The 22501-nt window shown below is 41.7% G+C and overlaps 1 protein-coding gene across 2 annotated transcripts in view; it reads right to left on the bottom strand.

Annotated features, from left to right (window-relative positions):
• CUL5 (cullin 5) overlaps positions 1 to 10426 on the bottom strand; it is a 46474-nt gene extending 36048 nt beyond the window's left edge. Inside the window, exons 1-2 of one of the 2 annotated variants that reach the window (XM_075198835.1) lie at positions 10268 to 10426; positions 729 to 838 (exon numbers count right to left, since the gene is read on the bottom strand). In XM_075198835.1, the coding sequence (XP_075054936.1) occupies positions 729 to 838; positions 10268 to 10291 (134 nt within the window). In that variant the 5' untranslated portion in view covers positions 10292 to 10426. The remainder of the gene's footprint in view (positions 1 to 728; positions 839 to 10267) is intronic. The other variant, XM_075198836.1, reaches the window with a different exon arrangement.
• Positions 10427 to 22501: the final 12075 nt, after the last annotated feature.

Below are 22501 nucleotides of genomic sequence, written 5' to 3'. Positions count from 1 at the left end.
TAAATAAATTTTAGTTTTTCCGTGGAGTTGTCCTTTATTTTGAATTACTTATGCAACAGTCACATGACATCAGTCTCTAGATAAATAGAAGGTTGGATGAAATGAAAGACATAAAACATCCAACAGCCCTTGCCAGAATGATCACCGATACTTACAGAGAAGCAGTCATAGCCCTAACGTGACCATCAATTACAAAAGGACCATATAAAAACAAGTTGGATGTATGAACTTTTTCGAGGTTTGTCTTACTCCACCAGCTCAATATTACTTCTCTGTACTATTGGGAGCCCTGTTGCTTCCACAACCTAAAAATCAGCCTGTAGCTTCCCATTTGCCTCAATTTCCTGGCCACATTATGACAATGTCCATGCCACATGCAGCCCTGTCCTCATTTACAATCACACAAGTGAAGAGGCTGCTGATTGACTACGGTGTGTTGTACGCCTACCAAATTCACAACTGGGGCATCACGGACGAGCAGGAGTTGAAGAAACACTATATGAAAAAGGTGCTCATATCCTGGTCCACGCACCTTATATATCAAGCTGCACAAAGCTATATCAAACGGTTTCTGTATAGGGACCATTTAACATTTACTATATGAACTAAAACATGCAGCATATGTGATGAACAGATGTGCGGGAGGCATTATCTCCCTTTGCTGAAAATCTTCTCTATCACATTTCCAAAACATCATCAATATATTGTGCTGGTATCTGATTACTTACGAGAACAGATCGAACCACTGCTGCTTTGTGACAGACTCCTGGCGTAAAAGCTTCAGAACTATAGGTCTCATGAAATCCCATTTGTCTTCAAACTGAAGGGAACCTTTATTCTGTAACAAAACAAAGAAAAAACTCTATTAGGACACAAGGGTGCTTTGTAATGTGTAGATTTTGCACAGTCTCTTCCAATTGCCAAGACAAAATTTTGGTTAAATATGGGTACCTGCAGAGACATTGTTGGAAATGAAAAACAGAAAAAGTGGATTTTATTCTTTTTACAGCATTTACAAACAACCAATTGTACAGAAGTAGAATATGCATGGGTTACAAAATCAAGAGAATTACAGAATCCAGTTCAAGTGATTCACCTGGAAATGATTTAAAGGAATTGCCCACTTTGTGATAACCACCACTCCTTAGTGTACCCACTGCACTTACACTTCTGTCATAAAATGCTACTAGCCCATCCATTCTGGCCTTAACTCAATATTCAATCCAATACTCCCATCAGAGGGCTCAGACACAATTATTATTCATGACGTACAATGGAAATTCTTCCTTAAATAAATTACTCTTCCAATACTTAAAATGGTGTATTGTGGGGCACTTAACAGCCTCTGCATTGTCGGATTGGTTATTCAATGTGCACAACACTTTTAAAAAGGGAAAATATATTAAAACAAGGGTTATCCTTGTGTTTGAGCTCCTACACACGTAAAAGACAACCATTTTACTTGTATGTTCGAAGACTTGTTCACTGTATGGTGAACGCAGCTGTAACTGCAGTGATCATAGAGTTCTATGGTAAACGCTCCTATGCCCGGCTTCTGAGCGTGTACGGAGGATACATTTACCATAAAGGTCAGTTATGTCTAAGAGAACAGCTGCTCCAAGCATGGAGGTTATATGTTTACAACTATGTATGGGCTCTTATGTCCATATGTTTTTCTGAAAATTAGTATAGAAATAAAGACAATTGTTTACTTTTAGGCGATATGTATCGCTGTCAAATAATATACAAGACAGACAAATTCTACGAATAAAGAGGAGAGAAAGATAAAAATGTGGTCTATACTTGTATAAATATTCATTAAACACAGACATAAATCTGCAGATTCCTCTGAATATCTAAAGTTGTTACCAGCGCGAGACCTAAATGGCAGAAGAACAGAGGACAAATCATAACTAAATTTCCGAATATATCAAAGGACCATTTTTGAACAAATAATCTATCAGACATCGCGATAGCCCTGATTTATTCAACAAGCATTAGAAATGTTTCAGTATAAAGCATCTTTAACGTACATCTCTGATTGACTTGCCTATCAAATTTCTGAAATAGGAACCAAGAAGCCACGTACTCTTCTATAAATAAAACACATCATGCCAAATGCTAGCTGAGGGTATAACTTTACAAATGCAGCCCACCTAACAGTTTGTTCATTTAATCTACAAACATACACAAGGACTTTGTCTGCATTTTCTCCCCCCTCAGAGTCAAAATAATAATAAAACAAACACATATGAAAGTCAAGAAAGGCTGCTACTGAAAATCAAAGCACAAAAATCACCCCCCAAAACACCTGATGAATAAAGTGCTCATGTAATCAGGACTTTACACACATTTCTTATGTATGCCTGAGTTACGCTGCACAGAGCTGCTTTCTGAAAAACCAAACTGCTAATAGTATGTTATTGCTTTCCTTCCGATATATCAAACAGGATATCGTAAGCTACATAAATACTAAGTACTGCAGATTAGGATACTGCGCACAGAGCACTGCAGTGTGTATGTTTCATACGGATTGTGTGCCATTATTTTGGTTTGCCTGGTTGAACTACAAAATCTGAAACATATGGGAGATGACTTTTAGCCGTGAACGGAACCCACATCTCTACTCCCATACATAGTATGAGAACATGTCACATAAATCTCTATTTAAAGGCACACCAGCTATTTGTCTGCAAAGTTTTCCTATATTATCTAATGGAGTTATGGATATATGTGTAAACAAATGTGTATATTCAGTAAGTAATGGGACAATGAATATTAAAACCAGCAGGTAAACAGACAATATGAATCACCACCATTATTCTTGCCCTCTGCCCTCATATAATCTTCTCCTTCATCTGTGTGCCAACCTCACCTTCATCATCTACATTTGCAATGGAGAAGGTTTCCTTAACTACATCAACTTTACCCTCACCATATAAATAATCCTGTCCCCCCCCCCAAATCAAAATCAAATTTTTCCACCTAAGTGTAAAACTAGACGCACTTATAACCTGCAATTAGCAAGTAATGCCTCCAATCCATCCAACTCCTCTCACGGTACTAACTTTTTCACCAGACGTCTAGGCCCACAAATCCAGGTGCACCCCTATAAAAATAAATTTGCGCAAAAGTAATCTTATTTTATAATGGACAGTCTCCCACAGAAGGGAGAGATAGAATATAAAAACAGACAATATTATCACATTTAATTTCCTGCAAAATACAAATAAAGAAAAATATTGAGGCGCCCCTTGAAGCACATGTAGCCTGGTAACAGCACGGACCACAAAGATATAATTCATACACGACGGAAGCATAAAGGAAGCTATTTATGTTGCATTTGCTGCAGGAAAGCACTGCAAGACAATACATTGAAGTCAAACAAATATGGAAAGCCCTTCAGCTCATGCAATATTTTGACTGTATAATCCATGCCAAGGTTAAATAAAATTACAGATTCAGATAGCATGCAATTAATTTAGCCAAATAGCTCCCCTTTTTTAGACAAATGGGAAATATGCACTTCTTCTTGTAAAGGTTACTAAGAAGTAGTTTGAGTAAACTCCAAACTGCAATGTAAAGTTATGAACATACAACATTTTTCATAAAATAAGCTATGGGTCTCTGCCCCTCACTTTGTCTTAATGCAATAATGCCATAGGTGTTATTTAAGAGAAGCTGCTGGAGTAGGCTGAAGATCATGTGATCAATCACAACCAACCAAAAGCCTGTATTGAATGTTACACTACTTCCTAGTTTAAACATGTCACAGAGTTTGCAGGAACATACAGGAGGGAATTCAATTAGCCACAAAGTGTCTCACAAACGTTCAGGTGACACTTCAAGGTGGAGATTTTGGCAATAATCTGCATTCATCTTTCCCCTCACACTCGAAAAAGTGCGGAGATTTTTAACGTAACTGACAGCAATCCGGCAATGTGCATGGCGCAATGTCCACACGCCACATTGCCGGGAATTGAATTCCCCAGAGTAAGCTCCTGCTACTATATCAAATGCTCATTAATATTCATAGCTGCCCAGAAAGTGGCCAATTATACTGTCAGTTCGGGTATCAGTTTAATGTGGAGTGCTCTGTAGCTTTAAGCCTTGGCATGGGTCATTTTTTTCTTAGCTGTCGAATCTTGGGCATAGGAACTCAGTAGTTTTGCTAGGTGGGTGAACAGATGCTTAATGTGCTAACGTAAACGTTTAGATAGAGTTTCTTTTTAGTATTTATTTACTTAATGCATAAAAATCAATCTAAAAAGGTTGCTAAATTCCCAATGAGGGCTTACGTTTATAATAGTAATCTCCCTTTTTTTTATTTTTTATATAAACAATTACCTCTCTTGTGGTGCGAATAGAGGTGTAAAAAGTTCAGTGTACACATATCAGTTTATAGTTTATTAGTTCCATTAAAATCTATTTAAACCATCAATTGTCTGGAGAAGCTGGAGGTTTGTGTTGTGGTGGGGCAATACCTCACTGATGGCCAGAGACTTCAACTAATGGCTACAAATAGCAGTTAACATGGTCTTCCGTTATATTTCTGACATCTGTTAAGGTGTCACCATCACTCTGCTGAATGCATGTGATTATGTGACATGAGAAGACTGTAGCATACTACAACTTGGACTGTGTCTCACAACAGCATAAATGTCAGTCATAAGTGTAGTCTCGCAACACAAAATGCTAGTGTAGTATAGCCCTTAGGAATAAGCCTTTTTTCCTTTCAAGTTTGTATGTGCTTATGTACAACTGGTAAACAATCATCATTTATTTGTATGCTGCCACAGATTTTGTAGCGCCTGATATAATGGACATGAAAAGACATACATGAAGCGGAGTACTAAATGCATGGATGCCATTGACGGAACAAATTGCATGGCATATAGAAAGAATTCAACAGACATGACAATGGCCATACAGCTGAGCATATAGATCCATATACACCTGTGAGTGTTGATTGTGTTTTTCAGTATATTACAGAAAACCTGACTGTTTATAAATGATTTTACACACACTTACAATGCACTTTCAACAAGTTTCATGCTATAAACACAATCACTGTATATTGTCACATGGAATCAAATATTAATCAGGTATCATGCATTTACAAAGTATGAAGAAAAAAAAGATACACAGACTGTCAGCTGTAACAGATAGGTATCATGCAGTGTGTTAGATACTACTTAATACATTATTTAAAAAATGTGGAGATTAACATGGGGTGATAAAAATAAACTACTGCCAGCCTGGTACACTTTATAACAACTTTTGCATGTGCCGAGATACATATGTTATGGCTCACATACTGCAAGCCATACTGAATTAAAAACAACTTCAGACATCAGAAGGCCTTCATCATGATCATTTATTTATATAGTGCCACTGATTCCACAGCGCTGTACAGAGAACTCATTCACTTCTGTCCCTGCCCCTTTGGAGCTTACAGTCTAAATTCCCTAACATACACAGACAGACAGACAGAGAGACAGAGAGACAGAGAGACAGAGAGACAGAGAGACAGAGAGACAGAGAGACAGAGAGACAGAGAGACAGAGAGACAGAGAGACAGAGAGACAGAGAGACAGAGAGACAGAGAGACAAGGGTCAATTTTGATCGGAGCCAATTAACCTACTAGTATGCTTTTGGAGTGTGGGAGGAAACCGGAGCACTCGGAGGAAACCCACGCAAACACGGGGAGAACATACAAACTCCACACAGATTTGGCCTTGATTTTAGTCAGTGGAAAAGGACACATTTTGAGAAGCTACTTTAAATAAATGTATTCTGATTTTGCAATTTCTACATGTGACAAGTTCAAACAGTCTCATTTTATTGATTTGTGGTCACCAGTTCTTCATATCATATTGGCTATGACAACACTTATTGTCCAACTAATGTAAACACTTGAAAAATGTTACAAGGTACAACACATTTATGTAAGCCATAAACACTGAACATGCAGACACATTCCAACAGATAATTTGTATTCCAAAATGTAAGCTGTGAAAGATAAGGCATCACATAAAAATGTTAACTTGCTTTCGAATGTGAAAGTAAAATAAGATGTAGTTAGTACAGTAGTGGAATTAAAGACACTGTAAAACTGATGAACTCATACTGTAAATATTGTAAAAATGCAGACTCATGGGGGGGGGGGGGGGGGGGAATTCAGTTGGCCTAAGCACTATTACCGTTATTACAGTAATAGTGCGCTTAAATACTGTTACTACAGTAGTTTCAACGTCAGCTTTCTGCTGGCAGCTGCCTGAGCTGTGGGCAGAAAGCTGGGTTAAATTTACTGTAATAACGGTAATAGAGTGAATTGAATTCCCCAAATATAGCTTTAAAAAAAATAAGAAATCATACTTGGAGCAGATCATAAGTAAACTTGCTTCAAACTTGATGTAGCAAAATAAAATGCCCCAGTGTTCCATGCATAGAAAGTGTAACATAACGTAGATGATGAGATATATGATACATGAGTGCAATAGCATAGTGTAATATATATTGTGTGTGATGTTGATGCAAGGTATACTTTATTACTGTTTATGTATGCAGATATAAGGAGGAGGAGATGATGGATATGAGAGAAGGCTTGTAAACATATTTACTAGATACAGTGACTACTGTGGAACAATATTTTTCTCTATAGCCCCAAAGTAACTATTTGTTCAAGTAGTATTCCCTATATATGAGTAGATGTAAACATACACCTAGCCGGGTGTTTTTCTTAAGTAGTCTTTTTCAAGTCATATTTGGAGACAAGCGCTTGTGTCAGAATGAGTTGGGTACAATGGTGCTACATAGCAGTGGTTGTGTTACTGTTAGGCGTTTCTATGGACACCGGAAGGACAAGATGAGTTTTGATCCTAGGAAACCATGCTTCAAGCCTGCAGTAGTCAACTATACCATCTCTATTTAAACGATATATGTAATCCAATACTTTTAACTCTGCGCTTATGACACTTACAAAAGGCTTTCTACAAATATAATACAAACAATCTTATTTATCCACTGAGTATACTCCTTCTAAACTTCAATTCACTTTAGTAAATATACAGTACAGCTTTAAATAACTAAATATATATATATATATATATATATATATATCTCTCCGCGCACACACACATATACATACAATCAATGGCAAATTTGCACACATTTTTAAAGAAAAAAAAATATTGCTGTGCATGGTCCAAAAAAATAGAAATAGACTCACCAAACCCGCACGTCAAAAAAATATTTTATCACATTCAGCAGAGGGTAAAAGTCAGCTAGGGTTGAATCGATCGTTGGGATTGTTATACTTGTTGTTTGTATTCTTCTTTGAATGTTTCAATACATTTGTTAAAGAAATTTTTTTAAATGCTGGTGCTAGTCTGCTTCAAGGAATACTGGTTAGTTTATATGTCTATCTAGCTATAGCTATTTACACCTATATACTCAGTGCCCACTTTATTAAGCACACCTTTCTAGAACTGGGTAGGAACCCTTTGCCCAAAAACAAATTATTTGCGGCATGGATTAAACAAAGTGCTGGAAACATTCCTTATAGATTACAGTCCATATTGACATAACAGCATGACGCAGATTTGTCAGCTGCCCATTCATGCTGCGCATCTCCAGTTCTGCCACATCTGTGGACGGAATTGAAGTCCACTGAACTCATTATCATGTTCGTGGAACCAGCTTGGGATGATGCGCTTTGTGACATGGTTTGTTATCCTGCTGTGACATTTAAATTATGCTTAAATGGTATTAAGGGGCCAAATGTGTGGCAAGAAAACATTCCTCACATCATTACACTGGCTCCACCAGCCTGATGGATCTATGGATTCATATTATTTACGCTAAATTCTGACCCTAGCATCTGCATTTTGCAGTACAAATCAAGATTCGTTAGACCTGACAAGAATGTTACAATCTGTACAGCTCTGGTGAGCCTATACTCACTGTAGCTTCAATTTCCTGTTCTTAGCTGACAGGACTGGCACCCGAAGTGGTTTACTGCTGCTGTAGCCCATCCACTTCAAGGTTCGATGTGCTGTACGTTCAAAGTTGATCTTTTGGATACCACCATTGAGTTACTGTTGCCTTCCTGTTCATTCTCATCTCTGTGCCTTCACCCACAGAACTGCCGCTCACTGGTTGTTTTTTGATTTTGCACATTATTTTCTGTAAACTCTAGAGACTGTTGTGTGTGTCTAGATCCCTGGAAATCAGTAATCTCTGAGATACTCACACCACCCTTGTCTGGCACCAATAATCATTCCATGGCCAAAATCACTCTTCTTCCAAACTCTGGTGTTGAGTCTGAACAACCACTGAATCTTTCAACCCTGTCTGCATGCTTTTATGTGGCTGTTACATGACTGGTATTGGATATTTGCATCACTGTGCAGGTGTACCTAACAAAGTTACCAATGAGTCTAATAAACTAATATATCATCATCACTTATTTATAGAACGCCACTAATTCCACAGCGCTGTACAAGGAACTTATTCACATCAGTCCCTGCCCCATTGGAGCTTACAGTCTAAATTCCCTAACATACATAGACAGACAGATACTAAAGTCAATTTTGATAGCAGCCAATGAACCTACTAGTATGTTTTTGGATTGTGGGAGAAAACCCAAGCAAACAAACTCTACATAGATAAGGCCATGGTCGGGAATTTAACACTTGACCCCAGTGATGTGAGGCAGAAGTGCTAACCACTAGGCCACTGTGCTGCATATATGTGTGTACACCCCCCTCAATAGGCAAGAGCACTCAAAACATGAAAAAAAAAATATGTATTAAAAAAATACAAGTATGTTTCTGACCCCCTGATTACTTAATAAAGGTCCTTTTGGGGACAAGATGTAGATGCATTTTTTGGGGTGTGCATGCAACAAATTTTCCTGAAAGTTATGAAAGGGTCCTGTGAGTGTGGTTGTCTTTTGGAATTGTTGTAAGAGGGTTGTGGTTTGAATACCACTTTTTTCAAAGATAAAATAAAAAACAAATGCATTGTTGGAAAATATAGTCTATTATAATAAATAATGTTCTTCTAATACATGACTATATCTATAAAAACTCCTTATTTTTAATGATAAATTATAGTGTTCGTATATTTGCTGGGCAATTTCAAGTGTCCCATGCCAGGTGAGGAATAAACACACCTAAGAGAAGAGGATCACTTCAGACATGCAACTTGTTTATGCTCGAATTTGAAACTTATGTAATATAACAACCTACCCCCCCCGCCCCCCAACATAAAAATGTAATTATATTAGAGGACACCTCAAAAATCCCATCACCCAGAACTACTGGGTGACAAGTAAACACTGTTTCTAAGGAAATGTGACTTTATGGGATTAGTAAAGCTAGATACACACTACAGAATTTTCCACCAACTTTTTATGCCGATCGATTTTACATGCAATCGATGGTCCGATCGCTCGGTCCATGGACTGCATACACACTAGCCTTGTTTAGGACGATAAAGGGAAGAGCTGACGTCCCTTTAGCGACTTTTTACAGCCATGTTGTCGTGAGCGATGACTGTAATTTCGTACTCACTGTTGTGGATCGGTCGGAAGTTTATACACACTACACAGCGGAAACGAGATTGGAACGAAAATATTTAACGGTACGACCAACTAAATGAGGCGACAATCGTCCATTTGGGCAGACTTTCCACCATTGTGTCACTGCACACACTGACCCGACTTATGAACGAGCGGTCGTATGTCGGCTGATTTAGCCGATTATTGGATGAAAACTGTGTAGTGTGTACCCAGCTTAACTCCCAGTTCTGCAAAGAGAGATACTAGAGGAAGAGCAGCATTAGGACAAAGGAAGGGAATAACGATACACAGGTATTAGCTATATGTGTATGTGTATGTGTGTATATATATATATATATATATATATATATATATATATATACACACAACCATGAGGACACTCACTATACCCTAATAACCAGCACTACACATATCCAGGCATTACAGTGACACACAGAAGCCCATCCCTGCTGGTCGGGCACAATGACAGCTCCAGTGATATGGGGGGGGTCTGTGTGCGGCTCAGGGCCGGTCTGTCAGTGACATCACCGGTACAGCAGACTGTGTGTGACATTACAGTACGATGAGACAGTGCCAACCGAGGGGGGGACGGAGGCCGTCACCAGAGCAGGGAGGGACCGGCTCCGAGGCCGCGAGTTGTGGGCGCTGTAGGGGGGGGGGAAGAGGAGGGGGGTTATTACCTTTAAGAGATGAGACGTCGCCATGTTCCCTCAACTTGTCCTCCCGCCGGATCCCGCGAGATGTCCCTCACCGGGCCCCGCGAGATCTCCAGGCACTCCGGCGGTCGCTGGTCACATGACCATGGCGGAGGGCTCGCGAGGGCGCAGCGCCGTCAATCACGGTCCGCGGCTCTGCTATTGGGCAGATGGCAGACTGAGGGGGCGGGGACTGGAGCACAGAGCGGGTGACGTCAGGGATGATGGGAACGTTATCCCAGAGCGGACCGTGATCCGTCGTGTGAGGGGAAGGTTCCCGGCTGTGCAGGGGGGGGAGGCTGATAGGACGCCGTTCTGTTATATAAGCGGTCCTATAGAGAGGAACTACATTGTTGTGGCATAAAGGGTAAAAGTACATTGTAGAATTTGAAATAGCCGAAGAGGGATACTTATGTCTTGTAACTATTGTTTTGTGTGTTTATACAATTCCTCTATACACCCCATTATAGCATCAAATGTGATGTATTATTTATATAGCCCCAGTCATATTGCACAGCACCATACAGGGGATATATAGTCATTCACATCATCCCTGCCCAAATAGATACGTACATAGGCAAACCGAGGGGGGGTGCTAGTGCCTGGAAACCCCTCTCCAAGCATGGAGCATTGTATAATTGAGGTAGCAGGAACCTGCTCCCGTTTCACACAACTCTGCTTGAAAAGGAGAGCTGCGTGCATCTAACAGTAGTGCACGCAGCATTGCCCATGTATATTATGGGGATAGGAAGAGTTGGAGAGCAGCCGAGCACTGTCTAAAATTATAGCTACGCCCCCATGCATGCTGGTCACGCCCACTGGCAGCTTGGTGTGGAACCCCCCCCCCCCCTACAAATCCTGCGTTTGCCCCTGACGTATGTTAATACATTATTGGGGCAGCACATGGATCTTTTTTTTTTGTACTGTATTGCTGGTGGTTGCAATGCTGGCGTCTTAAGCTGTTTAGGGGGAGGGGGGGTAGTTTTGAACTTTTTTTTGGGGGGGGGGGCACTCCTCACTAAATATATTTCTGATGCCAACATCACTCAAGTCATCAGGTCAGATCACTCATCTGTTTCCATTAAGCTTGAGCTTACACATTGTGCATAGCCACATTGCATGACAAAACAAGCAGTCTATGGCCTGCTCGGATAAGGTCACCAGGAAGAGAATTGCGGCTCTTGAGTAGCACATTTTAGAGCTCTCTGCCCTACACAAACGAATGCTTAAGAACAAAACTTACAGAAGGTTGCTGTCTCCTAGAGGACAAGCTAATACCATTTTATCAGAACAAGCAGCTTCAGCAGAGGCTCTATGACAAATCAGATTCCTTTATTGTGGAGAAACGAAAAGTGAAGCACTACTGCAACCATGTGCAAGTGATAAAACTAGAGAAGATGCTTTGACATATGACCCTAATAAAATAGTGGAGGAGTCCCATATATTTTTGGCTTTACTACAATGTAGTAGTTCCCAGTCAAGATTAATCTTCTGCCGTGTCGGCAATAGATGACGAAGATCTTCGAAGATGGACATAGATGGCTATTGTCACCTTCCTGCATCAAAGCTGCCCAACTGATCATGCCTAATTTGCAAATCTTGGGTGAGGAGATCCTTGCGACCAGTGAATTCTTAATAGATACCCCAACCCCAGTTTGAAAAGAATTTACCTCCATTTATTATACAAAAAAAAATATACCATTTAATGGACACATTCAACTATTTATTAGAGGTGACTCGGCTCAACCTGACTTCTACACAAGCCCAGATCATAGTACTGCTTAAGCTGGGGAAAGATCCCAATTTATGCTCAAGCAATAGGCCAATTTTGTTTCTCAATGTCGAATTTAAATTCAAAAGTCCTGGTAATAAGTTTGGGTCAAGTCATGCCCTAATTTATCCATCCAGACCAGGTGGGATTTGTCCCCAGTTAGGTGGTGCACCTACAGAATAATAGATTTAATTTAAATTCCCAATCAGACAGGCCTTCCAACTTTATTGTTAGCCTAAGACACAGAGATGACTTTTGGCAGATGGGTGCACTCTTACGGAGAGGACTTTGATGGAGAATTTCTCCAAGGCATCATTGCCCTCTACCAGACTAGAATGGAAGTCATCATTAAATTGCTCTATAAACCTGACAATTTCCTGCTAAAACTGACCCACCCTCTGAAGACCTCTTGGAAATCAGCACCTACAGCGCTCTCTCTGGCTATAAGATTAATGAAGACAAAACAGAGGTCATGGCTCTCATTGTAACATCTCCATTAAAAAAACTGCTTCAACTAAAGTTCAACGTTAATTGGCATTTTTCAAAGACCAAATACCTTGGGTGAAAATTACCAATTCCTATGCAGACTTGTTTGCAGTGAATCTCTATGTTCCTGACTACCATCAAAGCAGATTTAGTGTAATATTTTTTTATTAAATGGTAAAGTATGGTTAACAATGGATTGTATCATCATAGTCAAATTGAACACAGCACTAGAGTGGTTATGTGTTTCTACTGAGAATATCAGTTACATAATTTTTACCAAAGAAAAGAGAAAGTAAGAATAGGAGAGTGTACAAGATGGCTCCACTCAGGCAACGCCCGTAAAGGTAAAGAAGAAGAGAAGGAGAGGGGAGGGTGGAATAAGGGGGAATAAGAGGAGGTACCTCATTGTGATTATGATTGTGGTTGTAGTTAGGATGGGGCATTATCAGTTGAGAAGATGGGATTTGACCACGTCAACGGCACTAGTTTCCCTGCGTCCTGGAATGCAAACCAGAGTCACCATGTGGCATAGTAATCTGCAAATTTGTTCGCTGAAGAGAATATTGATTCATCCATTAATCTATAGAATTTGTCATAGTAAACATATGTCTGGTATCATTCTAATCCCCTATTTATTCACATACGTCCGGTTCATTCGCCGAAAGGATCGCTCCTTGCGTATGCTAGTTATAGATGATAGGGAATAAATTATTAGAATGATATTGTCTCGGTAATCCTAATAGACCAGTTTAAACTAGTCCTTGGAATTCTGAACCCCACCCTGGGAGGGTGTTGTTTGAACTGACCTATGAACTGCATTACACTGGACCTTCCTGAAGCCTGAACCTATGGAAACTTGCCAAGTCACCTGTATTGTATTTACTGTAACACCAAATGTATATATACTGCTCCCTGGAATCAGCTAGTCAGTCACTCCGACCACAGTATTCAGGACTGTAGCTTTATCCAGCAGAGCGCAGCGTATGTATCGGCTGTATTGTACTTATTTATTTGAACGGTTACTTTTGCTTTTGCTAAATAAATTGCTTGTGCTTTGGAACCACACAAATCGCATAGACAATGCTTATTGGAAAACAATGAAATTACTTTAATAGTTCTGAGCTAGAATTTCGTTGAAGAGTTTAGTTAGAAATGGGACCAGATTCGGGAGTGAGATATCTTCCGGGATGCCACGAATCCGTAGATTGTTTCTGCGGCCTCTACTATCTAAGTCGTCAACTCTAGTAGGAGCAATTGGAACTCTTGGACCTGCCTCTCCAGAACTTCTTGAAGCCTGTCTTGACATTCCTCCCTGTGGGCCTTCACTATGGCCAACCTTGAGGCAAGTTGAGCAAAGTCCTATTGGAGATGCGCCACTTTTTTATGAATAGTCTCATTTAGTCTAGTTTCTAAGGGTTTGGAAGTCTTTTTTTGTCTGGAGTTCTTCCTTTGTGGAAGAGACTTAATAAGTTGCAGAATAGTACTCAGATCTTGGCTAGATTGACAGGCAGATTCATAAGTCGCCATGTCAGCCACAGAGGAGATATCAAGCTGTGGAGGAGACTGCAGGTGAGGCAACTGAAGTGGAAGGTGTGGAAGGTGTGGAGCTCTTGAGGAACTGTCTGAGATCAGAGCATTGAGGCATGCCGACAGGTTTTCTGGAGTCCCCTTTTGCAGGGCCTCTCCTATCTTTGCCCATGAGAGGCAGGTGTTGCACCTTAGTTAGATTAGAGAAGACAGCCGTAAGTTACATGGATGGAGCGAAGTATGTAGTTACCTTTAGTCACATTACCCACATAGTGGCCTAGGGAGCCATGTGGATTACAGACTGAGCTCACTGTAACATGGTTAGTAGTTAATGTTGATTCAGTTTGTTCAGTGAGGAGTGTGGTGGCGTACCTGCTACACTCTCAGGCCAGGAAGCCTGAAGTAATTTGTAACATACACCAAACTGTGGAACTCTGCAAAGCTTATGTGATAGATAACAATGTTGCCTGCACTCTGAGTTTCGCCACAGGCTGGCAGCAGAACCTTAAATATAAAGCTGTGAGAATCAGCAGCACTGGAAAGTCTAGCGTAGCAGATGGGGCACAGAATCAGACACTGAAGTGACCACACAGCGGATAAACAGACTCCCCCAGCTGTTCACTGGATGTTTACACTGGCTTATTAGGCCGAGGCTTCCACCATCGCTGGACAGAAGGATAAAACGGTGTCTTGACAGGCTGAACCTTAACGCTCACAGGCGCTTCGTTTGAGATATCTCAAGGTGTCCCACTGACTGGGAGTTTGCGGTAGTTACCAGTAGTGCGGAGGGCCGGGTACTTCCGTATTTGCTGACAGAGAAATCTATGCAATAGAGAAGCCTCAGCCGGAAGAAAAAGGTTGCCGCACAAGAAGTCAGATGTCGGCAGGAGACAGGTGAGTCTAGTGGGCGCTCGAGCGTGAGAGCCGGCGACTGAAATTCATTGCCCCATGTGACAATGTGAGGCGACTAGTAGATTGAAGGAGACCCAGTTACTTTCCGTGGGCCACGGGTATAGCTTTGGCCACTGGTGACATGTCTGGGATGTTAAAAGCCAGGGTGAGAGTTCCAGGACTATATCACGGCAGCCCGCGTCTTCACGCCCAAGTAGGCCCTATTCAAAATGCTGTGGTATATAGCCTCCCCAGCCAACATTAAAAAACACAGAGTTAAGAGGGGGCAACCCCAATTGATGGCTGAACTTGCAGGCTGAGTGGAGGGCCCAGAGAGTCCGTTGGAGAGGGATATTTAACCTCTTGGTGAGGAGCTCAAAGAAACTGCGTCCAACCAGTATGGCTGCCAGGCCACACCTCCATCAAAGCAGATTTAGTTAAATGGAATAAGCTTTTTAAGTTTTGTTCAGGAGTGTTTCAGCCATTAAAATGAATGTCCTCCTGTAGCTGTTGTATCCGGAAGCATAAGGATCGATCCTACAATCAGCCGAGGTTTGCTCTACCTATCTCCAGGATGTGGAGTCTAACGTGACACCGGTATTCACCAGAACCCGCCGCAAAGCTGGGATAGAATAGGCTGCGTGCACCACGTAGGTCTTAGCTCTTGGGGTAGTTATTGAGCTTGGCTTGTGTGTGTGTGAACACAGCCACAGCAAAGTTGTATAAACAAAGAAGTATTGGATTAGATATAGGCCAGACACTGGTCAAATAAGGTGCTACAGTGGTAACCAATAGGGTACAGCACCAGGAGAAGCTAGCTGGGAGCAGCACCAGAGGTAAGTGATTTAGGAACTCTATCATGGATACTAGTGGTTTATGGATTGCATCAGGATAATGCCATCAATACAGAACTGCACCAAGATAACAGCGGTATATGAACTGCACCAGGATACCAGCAATATTGAACTGCCAGGAACCAGCGATACAGAAGTGCACCAAAGTATAGATAATACAATGGAGATAGAGATCTAAGATAAACACTCTGGCACCTTACTAATACTCACAGGAGGTTTAAATAACGTAGAGAGGAGGAGGGGGGAAGTGGCAAGAACATGCAGCTGTCACTTGACAAGTTATAATGTTCACTGACCCCCGTGTTCTGGTTTTGGATCTGGATTAACTTCGTGTTTTGATTTTGCCAAAACCGCCCTCATATGATCTGTTTTTGGTTTTGGGTCTGTATTTTTTAGGAAAATTGCTAAAATATGCTAAAATTACATAATATTGCTTTTCTTTTGTTCCTACATTATTATTAACCTCAATAACACTAATTTCAAGTCATTTGCAGGCAATTTTGACCACCTCACAGGTCACAATATTATTTTCATACACTTTCAAACAAAGACTGCAGCAGTTCTTGCCAGTGATAAGAAGGTCATTGTCATGCCTAGGCATAAGACCAAAAAATCCACCTCATGTGTGGAATTATTTTAACCAAATTCTGACAACAGTTGTCTAGCCATTTGTAGCATTGTAAAGCCACAGTCTGTGGAGGTAGGGACCTTAACCGTCTAGGGTCCTCATCCATGTTACGCCATTTGAAGCGAGTTCATGGAAAGCTCTTGGTAAAATCAGAAGCTTATGCTAAAAAAATATCAACAAGCAGTCCAGCATCAGCTACCTCACCTTCATCATCAATATCCTCACAAGTGATCGGAGTTAGTCCTGTATCCAAGTTGCTATTGCAAGATAACTCCTCTCCTATCCAGGACTCCTCAGAAGAATCCTTGATCGTTAGGCCCACTGCTGCTGCTCCTGCTGCTGGAGGTGGATCTTCAACTCAGAAGCAGACCAAGAAGAAGACTACTAGTAGTTTACAACAATTGACTGTTAAGCAATCCTTAGCAAGTATGAAAGCGGATCACAGACGCCATGGCGACTATGCTAGTATTAGATCTGCGTCCAATATCCACTATTAGTGCAGCTGGTTTTAGACAATTACTTGAAGTCTTGTGTCTCCGTTACCAAATTCCATCACAACACCATTTCACTAGAATAGCTATTCCTCACCTCTACCAGAAGGTGGAGGTGTAATTATTGGGCTACAAAAAGCCATTCTACTCACTGTACACTTAACCACTGATATGTGGACAAGCGGAACTGGGCAAACTAAAGATTATATGACTGTGACAGCCCACTGGGTTTATGATTTGTCTTCGCCAGCAGGAACAGCAGCAGCATGTACCCAAGCACGTGACATTTTTCAGAGGCAGGCTAATCTGTGTATCATCTGCTTCACTAAGAGGCATATTATTATTATTATTGTAGATTTGTAAGGCACCACAGTGCTCCACAGCACCGTACACTAGGAAAGGCAAGGACATACATAAAACAAGCCATACGTAAGACAAGGCAGATAAAATGAATGGAGACATGAAAACAAAGGAGGACTCTGCTCATTAGAGATCTTACATTCTAAAGGGAAGAGGGCACAACTGAAACAAGAGGAGTGAGTGTGACTCAGAGTAGAGATTGGGATAGTTGTGAGGGTGCATTAGTGTGAATAGTGTTATCGAGGATAAGGTCACCTCTAAAAAAGAGATGGCTTTTCAAAGAGCATCTAAAGATTTGAAGGCTGTGGAAAATTCTGATTGAGCGTGGTAGGAATTTCCATAACGGGAGCAGCACGGGAGAAGTCTTGAAGGCGGGAGTGAGAGGTGGTTATCAGATACGAGACAAGGCGCAAGTCAGAGGTAATACAGCTGACAACCTGTTTGATAAACTAAGGGATGTCATTGCAACATGGCTTATCCTGCTTGGACTCTCCTGAGGATATGTGATTTCTGATAAAGACACCAATATTGTTAGAGCATTACAGCGGGGGCAATTCCATCACATTCCCTGTTTTTCTCACACAATCAACTTGATGGTACAGATCTTTTTAAAAAATGACAATGACATGCAGGCGATGCTTTCTGTGTCCCGAAATATTTAGGGTCATTTTTGAGATTCTGCAACAGCATTTAGGAGAATGCAGCAGCTGCAAGAAGAATAGCATTTAGGGGGGATGTACTTTAGTGCAGCACAGTGGAGAATTATTTCTGTGTTGTGCAAGGTGCTGAAACCACTCGAAGTAGTCACCTGTGAAAAGAGTGCAGACACTGTTAGCTTAAGTCAAGTGATTCCCCTAAGTAGACATTTTGTAAACCAGCAAGATAAATTGAAGGAGGAAATGAAACAAAGCAATTCCGCTAATTATGTTGGACTTGTAGATTAAGTACTTTATTCACTTTGCCAGGATCCAAGAGTCACCTACATCATTACATCATTACATTTTGGCAACTGCACTTGACCTTAGGTTTAAGAGCTATGTCTTTTCTTTCTTTCCAACTGACCCAGATCTCAAGAGATGCAATGAGCTCCTGGTCAGCAAGCTCAAGTGGTACATAACACAATGACGTCTCCTTCAGTTTCTCTGGAAATTGCTGCTAGGAAAAAACTTACCATTTCCCAAGACACCCAGTGGTGATGCAGATGAGTCTGCACAACATTTTGATATTTGGTCTGGTCTAAAAGAATTGGCCAAAAATCGTCACAGCACTTCCGTAAAATGAACTACAAATTCCATGAGGAAGGCCACAGACTTCTGTGATGGTGTATTCCAGCGGGAATGAATTAGTATTGTTTGAGGAAGATGTACACACTGATGATGGTGAATATGATGACAGTGTAGATTGCAGGTGCTGAGATCTAGCTGAGAGAAGGGAGCTAGCTGATGCTGGTATGCTTGGTAATATTTTCGGTAGAATGGCATGTTGACAATTTTACGTTTTTCTACAGTAAACTTTCACCTTTATTAGAGAGGTGTTTTTTTCTTTACAAAGGTACACGCTTTTTATTTACATTTTTGTTTCTCTGACTTAAAACCACTATGCACTTGAACATAGACTTTAGCACATGAGGTAGAGGGATTAGTATTATCATGCCTGAGACTGGAGAGTGACAAGAACATTGCCACCCCTCCTGTTTCTGTATGAGCTATGGCACAGTAGAATGTCACTGGAGACTTTTAACAACACTGACAGCCCTATTATTACAATTTCTGTTTCAGCACTGAACCCTGCCACCTCTCCTGTTTCTGAGTGAGCTATGGTACTGTAAAATGTAACTGCAGATTTAGACCATGACTGCCAGCCCTGTTTTTTCTATTTCAGCAATGACAATTACTAATGGAGCTCTCCTCTTTGTGTTTTACCTATATAACACAATACAATGTGACTGCAGATTCAGAAGACCAAGCCTGCCAGTACTATTATTTCTATTTCAGAAATGACAATTAGCAATGGAGCTCTCCTCTTTGTGTGTTACCTATATAACACAGTACAATGTGACTGCAGATTTAGAAGACCAAGCCTGCCATACCTATTATTTCTATTTCAGCAATGACAATTAGCAATGGAGCTCTCCTCTTTGTGTGTTACCTATATAACACAGTACAATGTGACTGCAGACTTAGAAGACCAAGCCTGCCAGACATATTTTTTCTATTTCAGCAATGACAATTAGCAATGAAGCTCTCCTGAATGTCACTGGAGACTTTGAAGAACACTGCTACCCTCCTTTTTCTTTTCTACCTATGACGCTGCCCAACTGCACTAGAGACTGCCAAGAACTGTGCTACCCCTTTGTGTCCCTCTGTGAAATGGCGCTGGATTGCTGTGGAGGGCGGTACTTATAGAATCCAAAACTCCCAAGATCCGACGATGTAAAGATGATGTTTTGCCTCGTTTTCAATTCCGAGGGCGCGCAACAGCTCGGTACTCGGATCTGCTAAGTTCGGGTGTGTCTGGTTCTCGGGGAACCGAGCCTGAGCATCTCTAATAATTGTACGTGTTTTCAACAGTGAAGACTCATATCATGTGATCTCTATGAGTAAAAAAAAAAACACATCCATGGATGAATCTAATAGATTAAAAAAGAGGTCTCATATATAGCGCTGTTTAGTATAAGTGATATACACTGTGTGAATGTCCAGAGTGAGTGGTCAGCTCACTCGTACGACAGCAGCATTCGTTTATAATCTCTAACCGATTCCTATTGTGCACCAGAATGACAATATGTGAATATATATGGGACCCAGCTGAATGTGAGAGTCAAGATTTTTCTGTATTTCAAGAGTTCCAGATGTAAATTAGGAGCCGTCTCACCTGATCTTAGAGTGGTTGCTGCTCTTCACCCTATCAAGCCTATCAAATCAGCAGTAAGGATCCCAGATGATTAAAACATATATACAGCAGCAGTGTTATGGCTGACGGTTCTGACATGAACTCCCAGAGCAGATGGTAGAGGTCTTCACCTATATCAGCTGCCTTTCCCATAGAGCTTGTTACGCTCACAGGAACTCGGATGCCCCCAGGTCTTAAACTTAACGTAATGGGAGCTTATGTACAGAAACCGTAGTGCCAGAGATGAGAGGAGTAACCAGAATGCAAGAGATTAACCAGGAACAGTCCAAGAGCCATGGGTCCGAAGCAAACAGAATAACCAGGGACAGGCCAAGGGTCAGGGCTGGTTGCAAGCATGGAGAATCCAGTAAACAGGAAGAGGTCGGGGGCAAACAGGGTCCAGAACAAGCCAAGATCACAACAGGTATCAGTCAAATTCCAGGCAGAGTATCCACAGGGATATGGAGCAGATCAGCAAGTGTGTGAACAGAAGCTAAAACTGGCAGGGAGGCTAAGCTCTCCCAGCCTTATATTCTGACACTGACCAATGAGAGGCCAGAGCTCCAACTAGCCTAATTACCTCCTCAGAAGACTACTATTTAGTGTGCACAGAATGCGCACACATCCGACTGTCAGTTTCTGAGGCGCAGCACTGATTACAGAAGCGTTCTAGCCGTTGCCCTGGTGACAGCCAGGACAGAGAAGAGGGAAGTGACGTCCCGCCTGTCCCGGGATGTGGCCAGACTGAACAATCAGCCGCAGCTGCATGGGCACCTCCGTGACTCATGACAAGCAGTAAATATAAAACACTAATCAAAAGTTGCGTTTTGGTAAACCCAATAACGGTGTGGGAAATATATGTCTCAACTGATGTATTTCGTCACTTTATTCGTGACTTTATCAAGGGTAGGACATGGCATGTATATTCTATGGAATATATAACAAGCAAAATGTGGAACTCAACCTCTGCCTTTTCTAACACACAGCCCCTTATTTAAGCCGGTACAACTGGTCTTTATGCATCTGGTACCTGTTCTCCACCAACCGTCTTCGCTTGCCTGGCATTATTGAAGTCTTTGCTAAGCGCCCCTTTATACATGCTGTCGTCCTGAGACTCATGGTGTATAATGTGTATAATGGTAAAATAACACTATTGTTGATGTTCCCCACTAAGAAAAATTGCATTAAAGAAATTCATTAATACTTTACTGCAAAGAATATGAACACTAGTCACTTTACCTCTGAAAAGTAAATTAGTGGTAAATTGTTACGATTTTGATGCCTTAGTCAGTATTAGCACAGGCTTACCTAGGGCGCGGAGTCTAACGGCCTTCCGGTCTTCACCAAGAACCACCGCAAGGTAGTGTGGACTTTGCTGCCGAAGAACCGCAGGTCGCGGCCCCCAGATTAGCCTACTGACGTAAGGGAGAAAGTTCTAAGTGATGGCAGGCAGACAAGAAAATAGACAATGCGGTGCAAGTACAGGCACTAACCGTTAATTCCAGGCGTTGTAGGTCTGGAACAGTAACCGGTAGATGCACGGAGCCAATGGGTGCGTGGCAGGATTTGGGTCCAGAGAGACGACCGGTTCAGTACACTGGTGATATCAGATATACGGTACCAGAGGGAAATCCAGAGAATAGTTGGTAACACAGCCGAGTCGGTACACAGAAGGTATCAGGTATACGGTGCCAGAGGGAGATCCAGAGAATAGTTGGTAACACAGCCGAGTCGGTACACAGAAGGTATCAGGTATACGGTGCCAGAGGGAGATCCAGAGAATGGTTGGTAACACAGCCGAGTCGGTACACAGGAGATAGTCCAGTTGCGTAGTGCCAGGGATAAGCCAAAGAATAGTCAGGTCACAGCTAGGTAGGTACACAGGAGTAGGAGGAATAGAGGGATACACAGGGAGCAGGTTCACAGGAGTCAGGACACAGGAACTGTAGCCAGGAACAGGAAACACATTGCTCTGACACAGGCAGCGTGTCAGAGCAGGGGAGATATAGGAGTTTGAATTCCCCGCCCAGGAGTCACATGATCGGCAGCAGGGAGAACCCGGAAGTGCGGCAGCGCTAACAGAAGAAGCGCTGAACAGATCGGACACCGCTGTCAGATCACGCTGACAGCGCAGCGGAACGGGAACAAGGTAAGTTCCTAACAGTACCCCCCCTTCAGGGGTGGCCTCTGGACAACCTATAAGGCTTTTGAGGGAACTTGGTATGGAATTTCTTCAACAAACTCGGAGCATGAAGGTCTCGTGCAGGAATCCAAGAACGCTCTTCAGGACCGTAACCTTTCCAGTCAACCAGGAACTGC

This window comes from Mixophyes fleayi, chromosome 2 (assembly GCF_038048845.1).
Source record: "Mixophyes fleayi isolate aMixFle1 chromosome 2, aMixFle1.hap1, whole genome shotgun sequence".
Lineage (NCBI taxonomy): Eukaryota > Metazoa > Chordata > Amphibia > Anura > Limnodynastidae > Mixophyes > Mixophyes fleayi.
The sequence above is the reverse complement of the archived record's forward strand: the minus strand, read 5'-3'. Positions and strand labels throughout refer to the sequence as shown.